Raw genomic sequence first — 19090 nt, 5'->3', positions numbered from 1 at the left:
ATAAATACAACAGTAATAATAATAATAATAATAATAATAATAGAAATAATAATAATTATCTTCATTATCATTTACCTTATTACAGGTGTAAAGGCTTGAATTAAAATAAAATGTTGAAACTCTGCTCAGAATGTAAAAGAAAGGGCTTTTAATTTAATTAAATTGCTAAACACTTGGTGCAGTAGACAAATACCAGTATTTGATATATTTAGACTCAACAGTGATTATGCATATTATTCCTTTGTTATTCCGATCACATACATACATTTTGTCCGATCACATACAAAATTCATATGATTTGAAAAAAAGTTCAGCATCTTTGAAAACTTAAAGTTTTGCTTGAATGAAAAAATTTTGGTCAAGCACAGTACTGCCTTACACACAAAGTACAGAGTGTAAAATTTAGGTTCAAAATGCACTGAATTTATTTCAAATCCAATTATTTCATTTTGAGCCAAAGAATGACCTTATGCCAGATAAGAGATCTCTCTGCCTACCAAATCACATGACATAACCTGTATATATCTGACAAACATTAAATGATAGGTTTATTAAAAACTATTCTTATCAATGTTAAAAATCTAAAATGACTAACCGGCTTAAATTGTACTACAGTACAAAGTATTTATACTTGCACTTCAAGTTCATATAACTTACCTGTTGTATTTAATTAATCATGAAAATCACTTTTAAAACAGCTTGATGTAAAATGAAATTCACTCCAAAAGATGCTATTTTATTTACTATATAGCCATATCTATAATAATTTTAATTTTCTTTGAGGTTGCATTAGAGGCTAATAAATTAAAAATATATAGCAAAAACATAGATGGTTACTGTTTAGATCTTTTGTGCATAATAACTGTGAAGGTTTACTTTATTCGCGAGATGTACTTTTGATCACTGATGTATGTTGAAGTAAACATGTTGATACATGCCAAATATATCGGTATATAAATATCTTAAAAATTAGTTTTGCATTTCTTTACGATTAATTACAATGACTGAATGGAAAGAGTCACTCATGTATCTAAAGATCAAGACGATGATGCATGTTTTCGGGACAAAGCAATATTAAAATGCCAATTTTCAAAACTAAAAATGATGCAACCTCAGGTCCAGTGTTTCCTACCAAAGGAAAAAAATACATGCACACAAAGCCTGATGTCTGAGAGTTCTTGACCAATATTCTAGACACTTATTCATTTTTCCAAATGCAATTTTTTCATTTGGTGTTGACAAAACCACTTTAGAAAGTCCCACACCATGATGCAAAGGTCTGGGGACTTGGTTCCTCCTTGTTGTTTGAGATAAGTCACCACTGAGAATTCCCTTGCCATGCAAATAGTTCTGCTACCAGTGAAAGGCTTTTTTCTCCTGGGGAGAGAATGCACCGCTTACCACTGGCTTCCCAAAAGGATGGTAGTAAGTGGATTACATAGCCTTCCGTACTTGCATCAGTACAGAATGTAATCTTGGGCAGATGTATCCCCACCGTGAACCAAGGTTTGTTGTCATAATTCTGCAGATGGTGCCTCAATTGGATGCAGATGGTTGTCAGGATGGTCCAGTGGGCAAACTTTAGGACTACATTCATGCAGACTAAAAAGCAGCAATGAGGTCTGCTGCCACAATGAACATGCCTACTAGGCAAAGGAATTCCCATTGCAGTTAGATCTTCCTCGAATGTAAAGTGTTATCATGGTTCCTATTTCAATGCCCGATACTGAGGGATAGGAAATATGTTGCCTGTGTCTCAAACTCCATACCTAGGTGAACAAATTGTTGAGATGATACAAGGTCAGAGTTTTCCTTATTGATCAGAAGTCCAGATTGGAAGGGTTATCATGTTTTGTTAGTTCTAACATGCTGATGTTGCTGCAGGATGTTATCCAGGTAACGTGATGTTGCCACCATAGACATGGTCTGGACATGCGCCATAACTCAATTCGTCAGACGAGAGAAGACCCATGAGCCGATGTAGCACCCACATGGGAGTGCCCTGAATTGGTATACAATGTTGTAGAAAGATTGCAGGAATATCCTGGAAGACATAAAGGTATGCACCATTTAAGCCCTCATAGATGGCATTCAAATGTACTGTGGTGTTTCCATTGGGAACACAGGGGTATGGATGAATTGATTGAGTGTGCTTTGGACAATGAAAAGATGTAGAGTGCTGTTGCCTTTGAGACTAAGAAAAGGCTGGAATGATAGATAGGACCCTCTTAGTGCTATGTCCGTTGAGGTATACAAAAACTTTTGCTGGGTGGAGGTTTGATAGGTTTATATCCTATGAGTGGCACTTGGGTTCTATTGTTGATTTCCCGTACTATCCCAGTATCGATGCTGTGATGGTGGTAGAGAGGGAAATATGTCTCCATGATGGTTTGTTGGAGGACTTCATCCTTCAAAACTTTAAACAGAAGGTTCTGCCAATTGTAAATTTGCTGCAGTGGTTATGGCACTGGCCAAAGTGTGTTGAGTAGCTCTGTTCAGTACTCGTGCCAATCTTGAGACTGACTCCCATGCATGCCCCGAGGTATTCTGAGACAGAGACGATAGGCTATGTACCGTCTGCTAGATGATAGTCATAGAGATGACAGTTCAACAGTGCACACTAACTGCTGGGTGACATCAAAGGCTATCCGGTCCTTACATATGGAGTGTGGCTTTGTAATCCGCAAAGTGGTGATATCACTGTCAACTGCTAGAGTTTCCACATGAAAGTCTGGTAGGTTGTATAAGTAAAATGACCAACAAACTGATGATGAAAGCAAGTCAGAATGTCTGTAACTCTCCCAGACTGTGGAAATAAATGAAGTCTGTCTCTTCCATTCTGTCTAAAGATTAACTGATGCTGGAGCTTCTGGTCCTGATTGTTGATGGAGTTGGAGGAGGAGGACAAAACTCTGGCTGTGGAAAGTGTTCCAATGGAGGTTCAGAATGCTGAATCTTCATGTGCCATCAGACGACGTAGAATAGGTGACAGTACTGGAGAATAAGCAACATCATCTTGGTTGCATGAGGTGAGGCTAGAGTCCACTGTAATGCTTGAGACTTAGCTAGTAATGAGTGATGAGGTCAGTTGCTCACGAAATTTATAGAACACCAGGAATTAGAAACCATGACTTAGAACATCTTGAAGAGGTATGAGGGTTAGACTGGTTCCTGCACATGTCAGCTAAAGTAGGGTTTGACGTACTGGAAGACAGCCTGTTAGCGATTGATGTTTTACGATTCATGATCACTAGTATATGGCCTAGGCTGGTCACAACAGAAACAGGCCATCCATGTGGAGGACAGCATTAGGATCATCAGTCAGAATGGGTTATGGGATGTTTGATGCATGTAACCTGTCCATGTGGGGAGGATAGCATCAGATGGGATGGGTTATGGGATGGTTGATCCATGTAACCTGTCCATGTGTCTGTTGGGTGAGATGGAACTTGACTGTTTGTTGCCTCTGTACCTCGCTATTCAGGAATCAAGTTGGACCCTGAGGAGGTAAGGTAGAGGGAGTTCCAAAAATGCAGAGTCCTGTGGTGGTGAATGGGTGCTGGGGCTGCGTGTGGCAATGACTGCAACTTCTGAGATGCTCCATCACTTCAATTATTTCTGGTGGTGTTTTAGCTCAAGGCAAAATGTAGACATCAAGTCAATGACAAAGAAACTTGTGCACATTCACAGACACGTGTTTTGATTGAACCCTTTCCCAAGTAATAACAGAGATGTGTTATATATGTCTCTGGTTATAGCAGCTGTTAATGGCAGATTTCTGCAAGTGAACAGTTGATAAAAAACATAAATTTATGTTTTGAAACTTAGAAACAGTATGTAAACAGCAATTTGTGTTAGAATCAGTAATCTGAATATTTTAACTGCCATGTGTACATTATTTTCTTCATAAAGTCAGATTGAAACTGCAAGTGAACCTATCCGGGTGAAATAATGGCAGAATCATCATGTCTGGGAAGTACTACTTTATTAGATTCTCTGTTTTCATAAGCATTTAGGCAAATCTATTAAGGAAAATATCCAATTTATAGAAAGCAGAGTCTATATACTATTTTATTATTGATTTGGCACAACAATGCAATTATGAAGGTCCCAAACATAATTGACAATGCTATGCTGCAGAATTCAATAAACACTGTAAGGTCACAGTTGTGCTCACTCATTTTTGTGAAAATATGGAAGAAGAAAAGCAGTGAAGCGAAATAATATTAACTAATGCCTGCTGTTACCACATGTATGTAAACAAATAATAAAACCGTAAATTTCTAATCCTATCAATGGACTGTTGTTATGAAGCTAGAATTACTTTAAGAAAACCCCCCTTTCTAAATACAGATGCACTCGTATATTGGCCGCTTCAATTCGATTGAAAAGAAGTTTTAGTTACTTTATACAACAAGTGTAATGCTTCATTCTGTTATTTGTGAATAGTTTATCAGCAAGAAAGAAACTGGGATGAAGATATGTCACTGTGTGCATTTGATACAGGGGTTGTTTCAAAACAAGTTTAAATTTTTTTTTTAAACCATCATTTATAGTGAATTTTCATAAAGCAAAAAAAACTTGTTTATGGGTAGTTGGTCAAGCATTTTTACTAAATTGCAATTATAACAGTGTAGTCTAGTTACTCCTATCAGTTGAAATTCAATACAGTGTATAGCTTCCAGTTTATTTTAAAGTCCTATGGATATGAATATGATAATATTTAGAAACGTAGAAAGTGTGTTTATAATGTACATACAACTCAGACATTTTTTGTCTTGAAAATAAATTACTGCTTATAACCAATGTTAAGCACAGAATAAAAATACCGAAAAATAGAGGGCACAATTCAATTAAGAGAAAGAAAACATACACACACACACACACACATCTTTTATTATAATATATATTGCATATCTTGCTTTGCTCCCACTTCTCCCTGTTCAGTCCAAAAAGAGAATTCACTTCTCCCTAAAATTAAAGTCTATCTTGACCCCTGAATCTGTACAAAAATATAGAGCAAAACGTATGTAACTGTAACCCTGCATCGCTATTTAGAATGCCATGTCCGTGCAGAGCTGATCCATCTCAGTTACAAAGCTATCTGTAGGGAAGGTCATGGATGGCATGTACAGGTAGAATCATTGAAGCACGGCATTCCAAAGCAAAAGGATGCCGTTGTAAATGAAACTGTATGTACCCAAAAAGAAAGAATTATCCCATTATTGAGATTCTTAAGAGTATAAAGACATGCACACATGTTAACAGTGTAGCCTGAATTGATCTTGTGAAGTCACATAGGCTACCCATTCGAGTGACTAAGTGCTTGTTAAATATGACGGAATGTTTATGCTTATAAACAAGGATAAAGTGTCGCTATAGAAACATGCAGGAGCAGGATGCAACTAATTCAACCAAGTATAGAACTCTCGACTGTACTGGTCAGACCAGAGCGGAAGCAATGCAGAAATGAAAACAAGTATCTACATTACGCACAATAAAATAACACCACATAAAAGGGAACTGAGGCACCGTTATAGAGACAAACAAAGGAGCAACAATATCCATTATAAGACAATACTTGTAGGGTAAAATGATCCATAAACCACCCTTACAAGTAAAAACACTGAAGTTGGTATCTGGATGCTATCAATGGTCTGGAATATAAACTCACCGATATATACCCATTTGCAAAGGAATTACACATATATTAACAGTTTTATAAGCGCTAGAGACATGCATGTAGAAAACAATTATTGCCCGAACTGAATGTGAAGTCGCTTAGGCTCCTCGTGCATGTACCTAAATGTGTGATGATGAAAAAGTTTTAGTTAAACACTTTCAAGATGCAAAATATTTAAGCTGTAACAAACAAATAAGAAACAACACAAGAATGAGCCAGAATTATTTTTCTTATGTTTTTCTAATTCCTCAAAATTTGAACCAAAATATTTTACAAATTTTCCCCGAGTGTTAATTAAAAAGAGATAAAAAGTATGATAACAGCCATAAAAATCTTTACCTTTCATACAAGAGTTGTTGCCTTTTGTCATTTGTTCAATCTCCTCTTGCAGTTTTACTACATTTTCCTCAACTGCATCTAGTCTTATCCCATGTTTGACTATACTTGCTGAGTTCTTCTCCTGTTGCTGTAGTGCAGTATCTGTCTGTTCCTGTGCTGACCTGACGTCCCTTTCAATGGTATCCATTCTAGTCTCAACATCCTCCAATCTTTTTGTAAGTTGTTCTCTAATTTGTCTATATTCTTCTTTTAAGGAGTCAATAGTGTCTGATGTTCTTGTCCTCTGTATTCCAAGTTCCTGACTGACCTCACTTACCGATGCCCTCAAAGCTGTCATCTCTAGATCCACATTAAAGAAGACATCAACTGAGTCATTGTTAATCTGCAAACAGACATGACTACACATGTACCTAAATGTATATTAATAACAGTTATTAAAATTGTAATCTACAGTACAAACTAACAGTGTAAATTGAACTGAGTTATGTTGTACAGCCTACTTTTATATGCATAGACAAGTCATGTAATAATTCAGTGTTTTAAAATGTGTCAAGTGAGGCACAGGAAAAAGTCAAACAGAAGAATGATATTATTAATAAAAAACATATAGTACATTATGAAAACTAGAAAAATGCCGCATCATTATGTTCTTCTCGTCAATTCTAGCATTCCTACCCATCCCCACACTCATCCCTAGCATTCCTACCCATCCCTATACTCATCTATAGCATTCCTACCCATCCCTACACTCATCTATAGCATTCCTACCCATCCCTACACTCATCCATAGCATTCCTACCCATTCATACACTCATCCATAGCATTCCTACCCATCCCTACACTCATCTATAGCTTTCCTACCCATCCCTACACTCATCCATAGCATTCCTACACATCCCTACACTCATCTATAGCATTCCTACCCATCCCTACACTCATCTATAGCATTCCTACCCATCCATACACTCATCCATAGCATTCCTACCCATCCATACACTCATCCATAGCATTCCTACCCATTCCTACACTCATCTATAGCTTTCCTACCCATCCCTACACTCATCCATAGCATTCCTACACATCCCTACACTCATCTATAGCATTCCTACCCATCCCTACACTCATCTATAGCATTCCTACCCATCCCTACACTCATCTATAGCATTCCTACCCATCCCTACACTCATCCATAGCATTCCTACCCATCCATACACTCATCCATAGCATTCCTACCCATCCCTACACTCATCTATAGATTTCCTACCCATCCCTACACTCATCCATAGCATTCCTACACATCCCTACACTCATCTATAGCATTCCTACCCATCCCTACACTCATCTATAGCATTCCTACCCATCCCTACACTCATCTATAGCATTCCTACCCATCTCTACACTCATCCATAGCATTCCTACCCATCTCTACACTCATCCCTAGTATTCCTACCCATATCTACACACTCATCCATAGCATTCCTACCCATCTCTACACTCATCTATAGTACTCCTACCCATCCCTACACTCATCTATAACATTCCTATCCATCCCTACACTCATCCATAGCATTCACACACATCCCTACACTCATCTATAAGATTCCTATCCATCCCTAGCATTACTACCCATTCCTACACTCATCTATAGCATTCCTACACTCATCTATTGCATTCCTACCCATCCATTACATTCCTACCCACTCATACACTTATCCATTGCATTCCTACCCATCCATACACTCATCTATAGCATTCCTACACTCATCTATAGCATTCCTACACTCATCTATTGCATTCCTACCCATCCATACACTCATCCATAGCATTCATACCCATCCATATACTCATCCATAGCATTCCTATCCATCCCTACACTATCCATTGCATTCCTATCCATCCCTACTCATCTATAGTATTCCTATCCATCTCTACACTCATCCATAGCATTCCTATCCATCCCTACACTCATCCATTGCATTCCTATCCATCCCTACACTCATCCATAGCATTCTTACACTCATCTATAGCATTCCTACCCACCCATACACTTATCCATAGCATTCCTACCCATCCATACACTCATCCATTGCATTCCTACCCATTCCTCATTGATAGCATTCCTGTCCATCCTTACACTCATCCATGGCATTTCTAATTGGCATCATTCAAATGACTTGCTACAAACTCAAACACCAATTCCTTAACATCTGGGATCATTCAAACGACTTTCTGATAATTCAGACATCAATTCCTCAGTACCTGGCATAATTCAAATGACTTGCTAAGGGTGCAAACTAGAAAAATATCAACAAAGGAAAACATATTAAAACAACAAACAAAAGATTTGTTGTTGTAATACATGAGTGATACAACATATATAAGTGTCCTTTGAACAGACTCGCTCTCTACTTACCAGAAAGAATTTCCAGGAATACAAGATATGATCATTCTTAACTGCTAAGTGTTGAAGTTATTCCTGATATTTCTAAGAAATAACAAGAATTTCAAAGCAGCTGCTGCAGCAATCATAATTTAGGTATAGTATATCTTACACAATTATTAGGAACAAAATCCCCTCCATCTTTGCTGGTCGACTTCACTGATTAAACATTTAAACAGCCAATGAATGAAAGTACTGGATATGTTTACGCTTTTTCTTTATTCACAGAAATCCGAATAAACATATGCAATGATTTGATGAGAGGCCCACCGTATTGATCTTCTCTTGAGCAATGTATATTTATATTGCTATTTAAACATGATAAGTACTTCTCTGAGGTATGGATAATTAAATTACAGTTGACATCCACTTTTAATTTAACAAAAAAAAAAAAAAATCAGCAAATTCTGAATGTACACTTAAATAGGAACCACATAATGACCCTGTCATTGGCTGAATATACCAAGTTAGATTGTTATCTATAAATACACCAAGAATGTTATCGTGACAGGTCATGCTAATGTTCCACTTGTCAAAAAGAACTTGGAGTCTATTGCTGTGACAGTCTGTCTAACCTGGAGTCTATTGCTGTGACAGTCTGTCTAACCTGGAGTCTACTGCTATCTAACCTTGCTCATATTTGTTTTGTTGGAAATAATACAGCTTTTGTTTTTGTGTATTTTTAATCATACTGTTTTCCGTGCACCATGTATCAAATCTGTTCAGAGTATCTTGTAAATTATCTTCAAGTAGAGTTTGGGTTTTTATCTGAGCCATAAAGAGTCATCTGCATAAATTTCATCTGTATAAAGGTCAATGGAAGAAAAGTGAACTTTCTGTCTAATGGGGCAATTCATCAGCACATTAAATGAAATAACAAAGGTTCAAGGATAAAGCCCTGTGGTTCACAATAATCATTTCGCTTTCAGAAAGGTGATCATTTAAAGATCATTTAAAGAGACTTTTTGCACTTTATAAATTAAGTAAACAAATTTATCAGTTTTCATTTCAATGATAGATCTTCATCTTCTTAGCAAATTTCATGCTCTACATGATCAAAAGCTACATGAAAATCTACCATGATAATGCCAACATTTTCTCCCTTAGCTAAACCTTTCAGCCACTTACCAATCACAGACATACTGCAGTGATTCTGACTGATTACCATGAATAAGATTATTAGTGTTCAATAGTTGATAAAAAAAAAAATCATGTACATATATTTGCTATTAATCTGGAAAAACCTAAAACGGATAGAGTTGGGTCTATTGTTATTTACATCATATTTTGTTTCAGCTGAGAGCAATGGAATTACCTTGGTAGATTTCGAAGTGGAAATTTATTAGACCTAGTACCTGTGATTGCAAATAAAAACTTACACTGTGTTACAGTCAGATCAATTTTCTCAAAGTGTTGGATTGATGGCCTGGGCAAATGCGGAAACTAAGAATCTCCTAATAGCATATGATTCATTCAATGAACCTTAATACACAATAATGAAGAATTCTTAATACCCTTTCAATTCATTCTATGAATCCTGATACACAATAGTAAAGAATTCTTAATACCCACTCAATTCATTCTATGAATCCTGATACACAATGGTCAATTATCTTCTGATAAACATACTGTACATGTATCTTATGGATATTATTAACTCCAAGAAAACAATCCTCTAAGGACTTCAGACTGACATGACCTTGTACTAACCAGATAACTGTATGGTTTTGTTGTATGAATCCTAATACATGATGATATGGAATCTACGAACATACTATACCTCTGCCTGATAAATAGATTTACGATCCTCAAATAAAGATACCTTGTGGATGTTGTCAACTGCAGCCTTACAATCCTGTAATGCCTTCAGACAGACTGGATCTTCTAACAACTGTATGATTTGTTGTATGAAACTCATTCTGTCTGCATCAGAAACTTTCATTTCACCATCATGCATGACCTTGTTGCGTATACTAGAAATCTGAAATAATCAAGAGAATGTACAACATAATTAATAAAGCCAGTTTAAAGTGGGATGTGTAAAATGGGGTAGTATACATAGGATCAATGACCCACTGAGTCATATGCTTTAAATGCAACTCTACTAAATTTCAAACTATTAAAGTAAATGAGTCAAGCATGCAACATATATATATATATATATGGAAATAAGATATCTAATTGATGGATCCTGATGTACATGTCCTGTGTGAAACATGTCCTGTATCTAAGATTCTCAGGGACTGATCCTAATGTACATGTCCTGTGATAAATGAGTCCGGTATCTAAGATTCTCAGGGACTGATCCTAATGTACATGTCCTGTGATAAACAACTATGGTATCTAAGATATACAGTGTATCAGGGATTGATCCTAATGTACATGTCCTGTGATAAACAAGTCCAGTATCTAAGATTCTCAGGGACTGATCCTAATGTACATGTCCTGTGATAAATGAGTCCGGTATCTAAGATATCTCAGGAATTGATCCTAATGTACATGTCCTGTGATAAACAAGTCCTGTATCTAAGATTCTCAGGGGCAGATCCTAGTGTACATGTCCTGTAATAAACAAGTCCTGTATCTAAGATTCTCAAGGACTGATCCTAATGGACATGTCCTGTGATAAACAAGTCCGGTATCAAAGTATCTCAGGGACTGATCCTAATGTACATGTCCTGTGATAAACAAGTCCTGTATCTAAGATATCTCAGGGATTGATCCTAGTGTACATGTCCTGTGATAAACAAGTACTGTATCTAAGATACATCACAACTAATCTTAATGTACATGTCCTGTGATAAACAAGTCCTGCATATAAGATATATCATAACTGATCCTGATGTACATGTCCTGTGATAAACAAGTCCAGTATCTAAGATTCTCAGGGACTGATCCTAATGTACATGTCCTGTGATAAATGAGTCTGGTATCTAAGATATCTCAGGGATTGATCCTAATGTACATGTCCTGTGATAAACAAGTCCTGTATCTAAGATTCTTAGGGACTGATCCTAGTGTACATGTCCTGTGACAGACAAGTCTGGTGCTAAGATATCTCAGAAATTGAACCCAATGTATATGTCCTGTGAGAAACAAGTCTGGTATCTAAGACATCTCAGGGACTGATCCTAATGTACATGTCCTGTGATAAACAAGTCCAGTATCTAAGATTCTCAGGGACTGATCTGAATGTACATGTCCTGTGATAAATGAGTCCGGTATCTAAGATATCTCAGGGATTGATCCTAATGTACATGTCCTGTGATAAACAAGTCCTGTATCTAAGATTCTCCGGGACTGATCCTAATGGACATGTCCTGTGATAAACAAGTCCGGTATCAAAGTATCTCAGGGAGTGATCCTAATGTACATGTCCTGTGATAAAGAAGTCCTGTATCTAAGATATCTCAGGGATTGATCCTGGTGTACATGTCCTGTGAGAAACAAGTCCTGTATCTAAGATAAATCACAAATGATCCTGATGTACATGTCCTGTGATAAACAAGTCCTGCATATAAGATACATCATAACTGATCCTGATGTACATATCCTGTGATAAATAAGTCCAGTATCTAAGATTCTCAGGGACTGATCCTAATGTACATTGTCCTGTGAAAATGAGTCTGGTATCTAAGATATCTCAGGGATTGATCCTAATGTACATGTCCTGTGATAAACAAGTCCTGTATCTAAGATTCTCAGGGAATGACCCTAATGTACATGTCCTGTGACAAATGAGTCCTGTATCTAAGATTCTCAGGTACTGATCCTTTTTGGACATGTCCTGTGCTAAACAAGTCCGGTATCAAAGTATCTCAGGGACTGATCCTAATGTACATGTCCTGTGATAATGAAGTCCTGTATCTAAGATATCTCAGGGATTGATCCTAGTGTACATGTCCTGTGATAAGCAAGTCCTGTATCTAAGATACATCACAACTGATCCTGATGTGCATGTCCTGTGATAAACAAGTCCTGCATATAAGATACATCATAACTGATCCTGATGTACATGTCCTGTGATAAACAAGTCCAGTATCTAAGATTCTCAGGGACTGATCCTAATGTACATGTCCTGTGATAAATGAGTCCGGTATCTAAGATATCTCAGGGATTGATCCTAATGTACATGTCCTGTGATAAACAAGTCCTGTATTGAAGACTCTCAGGGACTGATCCTAGTGTACATGTCCTGTGACAAACAAGTCTGGTGTCTAAGATATCTCAGGGACTGATCCTAATGTACATGTCCTGTGATAAACGAGTCTGGTATCTAAGATTCTCATGGATTGATCCTAATGTATATGTCCTGTGAGAAACAAGTCCTGTATCTAAGATATATCTGGTATTGGTAACAAGATGTCTGCAAAACAAAAAAAATTCAACAGATAAAATCACAAGCCAGAAACGATATGACAAAAACTGAGTAGTGCTTTCTGGGGTATTACTACTTTTACATGTCAGCATATAGATAACTGTGTAGTGCTTGCTGTGCACTTGCTACTATTAATGTCAGCATCTAGATAACTGTGTAGTGCTTGCTGTGTACTTGCTACTATTAATGTCAGCATATAGATAACTGTGTAGTGCTTGCTGTGTACTTGCTTCTATTAATGTCAGCATCTAGTTTACAAAATCTGTTTACTGGCTACTGTGTACATTGTGTACGTACTGTGGTGTACATTTGCTACTCTAAGCCATATGGTGGATGACCATTGTTACAGAACCATACTGTTGAAACCTGCAAAATAAAATCACTACATGTTCACTGTGCATAAACTCATGTAAATCACAACTGCCATGGTGCCAAGTCTGTGATGTATTAAATGTCCAATGTGGTAATGTATTTTTTAAAAACACCACATGTACTGAAGATGACTACTTTCTCTTGGATTGGTTCAGAATGATGCAAGGACAAATTAATTAAGTAATGTGAACCTGAAGATACAATAACTAAATCCAAATGAAAAAAAACAGTTTCCTGCAATCATTATAACCAAATAAACAACTTTTTCAGAAAGTTTTCAGTATTTGGGGCAATTAATTTGAAATAAAATCATTAGGTGAAATCATAGACAGTACAAATATAAATGCATTATATTATAATCTAATTTAGCAGTTGCACTGCAAGACCCAGGTATTGTGAAGAAAGTGTGGATACTGTACTTCTGCAACAAGTAATTGCCATAAGATTTGACGGGCCACCACCAATATGTAATAATATTTCTGGAACATGCCTGTACAGGCAATATAGCACAATCAATCTACTAAGTGTTTGTCATGAACATGGTCATAAAAAGTCATGATACTCCGTAAGTGGCAGACAGTAATGGAGTTGTATTATGTTGACATGGGGTGCATGTATGTGTAAATTCTCCATCACATTGTCACTATACTCACACAGATGAGGCATGTACAAAAGTAATCCTATATTAATTCAACAATCTTCATCCTTAACTTACTGTGTGTGTAAGGCCAGGGCCTTGTGGAGAAAGTCTGGGATGGAAGTGCATACAGCTGGCCAGCAGGGTCAACAATGCCTGGGCATCACACTCAGCAGGTCCAGCATTGGAAGAATTTTGTCCTCTTGGCATAAAGATCTTGGCGCATTCCCAAGACTTGAAAGGCCATGAAGTGATATCACTGTTATTCCAATATATTTTCTCTGATTTAGGATTGGTGTGGAGCTTCAAAAGTTCATGAAGCCAGACATCACAGTATGATCCACATTGCTTTTGGAAAGCCCAAACTCCATTGTACTTGTTCCTTTGCAAAAGGCTGGCATGACACATGGTACAAGGTGGCAGTGGCACTGTTTGACCTCCATATATTTTGTGTACAAGGGACTGATGTAAACAATCAACCTCACTCTGTATGAATTTCTGCAGTCCTGATTTCATATAATATAGGGCCAAGGTCACCTTCAGCCAGTTTGTGTACTCTTTGTCCTTGACCTTATTTGAGGGGATTGGTGCTGCCATCTCAACTCTGGTACAAGTAACATTAGGTTATGTCCTTGGCATTTCTTACATCACTGAGCCTGAAGAGAAACAAAATACAGAATAAAGAGTAGAAATCTGAACATATCTATATAAAAACATTCAAAAAACACTGATTTTTACGATATTCTGATTATCAAATTCTGTGAATTAGTGTCCCCAGTTTGACATTGTGTGTACTGTGGTTTCGAAACAAAATATACGCAACCTATAACCTTTCACACGGACATGGAATGCAGAATTCTGAATGGGGAATGATATTCAACTATAGTGACACTTAGAAGACCAAATAATTTGAAATTGATATGTAGTTACAAGTTATAAAATCTTCAAAATGACTGTGTTTTATTGCATTATTTATTTCATTATATTCATTAGATGAGGATATAGAAGATAAACAAAATAATACTAATGGAATCTCAGTTTTGAATGTATATATTTAAAATAACACCTGCCAGAATCATTGGGCTAAAACCAAGACATTTTGTGAATAACCCATTTTTAAGTTTGAATATTTAGTTAGTGGACATTTTAAATGAGTGATCAGCATCAGCTGTATGAATTTAATTGAACTTTATGCCAGGTTGATTTTTTTCAAATTTCATTTGAATCATTTTAAGTAATTTTAGCATTTTATTCTATTTGTATGCTCAGGTACTTAAAGACAAGTTTAACCAATATTGGATACAAAAATTACTGAGCAAAACTGGATAAAAAATATTTCCACCTGAGTGATAACAAATATCACCACTCCAATGTAGGATGGCATTAAAAGTTTAAACGTCACTCATTATCATGAGATTGTGATCATATATGTTCATATTAAAAAAAACAGTTTGATATAAATTGGGATCAGATATGGCTTTTGCAACTGCTGATGCATAACATGAGATCACATGGACTTATGACCAGGTCAGGATAAGATGGTAAATTTGTTACCATAATAGTAAATAGGAATGGTGTCAGACTACTTCTAAATCAATAAACTAGTTATCTATAATAGTAAATAGGAGTGGTGTCGGACTACTTCTAAATCATTAAACTAGTTATCTATAATAGGAATGGTGTCAGACTAATTCTAAATCAATAAACTAGTTATCTATAATAGTAAATAGGAGTGGTGTCGGACTAATTCTAAATCAATACACTAGTTATCTATAATAGGAATGGTGTCAGACTAATTCTAAATCAATTAACTAGTTATCTATAATAGTAAATAGGAATGGTGTCAGACTAATTCTAAATCAATTAACTAGTTATCTATAATAGTAAATAGGAGTGGTGTCAGACTAATTCTAAATCAATAAAGTAGTTATCTATAATAGTAAATAGGAGTGGTGTCGGACTAATTCTAAATCAATACACTAGTTATCTATAATAGGAATGGTGTCAGACTAATTCTAAATCAATTAACTAGTTATCTATAATAGTAAATAGGAATGGTGTCAGACTAATTCTAAATCAATAAACTAGTTATCTATAATAGTAAATAGGAATGGTGTCAGACTAATTCTAAATCAATAAACTAGTTATCTATAATAGCAAATAGGAGTGGTGTCGGACTACTTCATAATAGCAAATAGGAGTGGTGTCGGACTACTTCATAATAGCAAATAGGAGTGGTGTCGGACTACTTCATAATAGCAAATAGGAGTGGTGTCGGACTACTTCTAAATCATTAAACTAGTTATCTATAATAGCAAATAGGAGTGGTGTCGGACTACTTCATAATAGCAAATAGGAGTGGTGTCGGACTACTTCATACTAGCAAATAGGAGTGGTGTCGGACTACTTCATAATAGCAAATAGGAGTGGTGTCGGACTACTTCTAAATCATTAAACTAGTTATCTATAATAGTAAATAGGAGTGGTGTCGGAATACTTCATAATAGCAAATAGGAGTGGTGTCAGACTACTTCTAAATCATTAAACTAGTTATCTATAATAGTAAATAGGAGTGGTGTCGGACTACTTCTAAATCATTAAACTAGTTATCTATAATAGTAAATAGGAATGGTGTCAGACTAATTCTAAATTAATAAACTAGTTATCTATAATAGCAAATAGGAGTGGTGTCGGACTACTTCATAATAGCAAATAGGAGTGGTGTCAGACTACTTCATAATAGCAAATAGGAGTGGTGTCGGACTACTTCTAAATCATTAAACTAGTTATCTATAATAGCAAATAGGAGTGGTGTCGGACTACTTCATAATAGCAAATAGGAGTGGTGTCGGACTACTTCTAGATCATTAAACTAGTTATCTATAATAGTAAATAGGAGTGGTGTCGGACTACTTCATAATAGCAAATAGGAGTGGTGTCGGACTACTTCTAAATCATTAAACTAGTTATCTATAATAGTAAATAGGAATCGTGTCAGACTACTTCTAAATCAATAAACTAGTTATCTATAATAGTAAATAGGAGTGGTGTCGGACTACTTCATAATAGTAAATAGGAGTGGTGTCGGACTACTTCTAAATCATTAAACTAGTTATCTATAGTAACTTGTGTTCTTCATTTCCTCACATAATTCTGAATTCCTAATTATGAACACTGATCTCAAATTATACTGAAAATATTTTATTGATTTCTTTAAAATGATTTTTGCATCCTTACCATATATCTGTAGTCCAAAAGACTGTCGTAAATTCATTAAGGTCATAATTCCAAACCTTTTTGCATGTATTATTAATATGAAGTGCTGATTTCCACATTAGTAATTTTTGTTTTAACACCAATCAACAAGGTGATGTAAATATTCCTGTAATGGCAGGTTTGCATTATTGACTCACTTTCCACGACATTAATTCATTGTCTCTTTTTCTTTCATGGCCGTCTGAAATTAATTATGTGCACATGTACTTTATTACAACTCCAATTTCATTGTAGTTAAATCTGCAGATAAAAAACCAAAGGGTACCTTTCACATTGCTGGGAGCAGTTGGAGAGGTAAGGGTATATAGGTGTATGAGTGAACCAAATCATACATGTTATGGTACAGAGAAGTAAGAGAGGTTAGATAAAGGATCATGGGAACAATATTGATTACATATATTCAATAATCATTTCTAACATTCCCCTACTCATAATACATACAACTGGACTAGTCCTACATGTAAGACCTGACGCTGATATTTATGTTTTGGGCGTCAGGCACCTAAACAAAATCAACATGTGCTATGTCTTACATGTAGGACTAACAGGTGGACCTGACATCACTGACCTGGAATACATTAAAGTCAGAAATAAGTCAGGGAGGGTGTGTGACAAAAGTCGAATCACGCGGATGGTTGGGGTCACGCTTGCACTCCTTGTGTTAATTTACAGTACCAATAAGTTGATTTCGTGTTGTCAGAGATTTCGACGTACTTTACTGATAAAACGACAGACTCCTGTGTTGACATTAAGCCATGCCATGCTTCCAGACCAAGACTTCTTTCGCTCATCCGGGTTTTTCACTAACATTCGGCTGACCTCGTAAATGATCGGGATTATGCCTTCAGACGTTCTCGGAAAAGCTCGTGAATATGTCTGGCAATTGACGCAGAGGCGTCTTTGCCCGATTTTTTCGCATTTTTGCCCGTCTTTGCGGTGTTTAGTTGGACTCGTTATTATTGGATGTCAATACATTCAATTCAAGCTACAATACACTTTATTTAGCGTCGGTGGTCTAAGTAAAATACATAAAACACCAGCTCTGTAAAAGCTTTTACACAGGGTATAAGGTAACAGGCTGATTCGAACCATGGCTGATGCGGACCAGGCTTATTCGGTCCAAATTACGGGCTGATTTTGACCAGATTTCTGGCTGATTCGGACGAGATTTTTGGCTGATTCGGACCATGTGAAATATCAATAAGTTTCGTCTGAGATTTAAATGTGACACTTACATTTGTTTAAGACACGATATTTCTCATTATTTCCCAGGTACGTGGAGCAGTTCAAATATGCATTTAAGGAATCGATCATTAAATTGCATTTAAGGAATCGATCATTAAATTGCATTTAAGGAATCGATCATTAAATTGTATGCAGATTGTTGGGGACAAAAATCGCTAACATAGTGTCCATGCAGCAACATTTATTCCTACATATTGATCTGAATTTACATTATTTGTGTCCACACGTACAGGTCTGGGTAGGTTTATGCCTTTGCTAGATTTATGTAGAATTTATTTATACTGTCTATTTTGCTGTATACTAATAGTACTACATAAAACTTGTATCTTAAAGGAGAAAATTAGGTGCTGTACAATTTTTTATTTAGTTCGATAAAATATCACACGTCAATATCATACGTTTATATTCTTCTAATTTTGTGGACCTCGTAAGACGAATTATATTTTAATAATATTTGCTTTAAGCAACGTCTGTTAATGTTTTTCTGAATTCATAATCTATCTGTAAAGAGTAGAATTTTGAATAAGTATTGAACCTTAAAGTTGAATGCATTGAGCATTAAAATTGTATCACATTTAAGCCAGAAAAGTCTTTGTGAAGTGTCACTTCGACCTTTCTCTCTCTCTCTCTCTCTCTCTCTCTCTCTCCCCCCCCCCCCATGTCAGTGTTAAACTTGTAAGGCCAGCATCTACGACTCACTGAGATTTGACCGGGGCATCG

At 36.2% G+C, this 19090-nt stretch overlaps 1 protein-coding gene across 2 annotated transcripts in view; it reads right to left on the bottom strand.

The window, feature by feature from the left end:
* The window catches only part of LOC149792048 (uncharacterized), a 48883-nt gene extending 30958 nt beyond the window's left edge, over nt 1-17925 (bottom strand). For both annotated transcript variants that reach the window (XM_089970541.1, XM_089970542.1), the window contains exons 1-4: nt 17840-17925; nt 13928-14505; nt 10285-10443; nt 6023-6404 (exon numbers count right to left, since the gene is read on the bottom strand). In XM_089970541.1, coding sequence (XP_089826667.1) covers nt 6023-6404; nt 10285-10443; nt 13928-14446 — 1060 coding nt within the window. In that variant the 5' untranslated portion in view covers nt 14447-14505; nt 17840-17925. The remainder of the gene's footprint in view (nt 1-6022; nt 6405-10284; nt 10444-13927; nt 14506-17839) is intronic.
* Nucleotides 17926-19090: the final 1165 nt, after the last annotated feature.

This window comes from Sinohyriopsis cumingii, chromosome 9 (assembly GCF_028554795.1).
Source record: "Sinohyriopsis cumingii isolate HCF-2022 chromosome 9, ASM2855479v2, whole genome shotgun sequence".
Lineage (NCBI taxonomy): Eukaryota > Metazoa > Mollusca > Bivalvia > Unionida > Unionidae > Sinohyriopsis > Sinohyriopsis cumingii.
The sequence above is the reverse complement of the archived record's forward strand: the minus strand, read 5'-3'. Positions and strand labels throughout refer to the sequence as shown.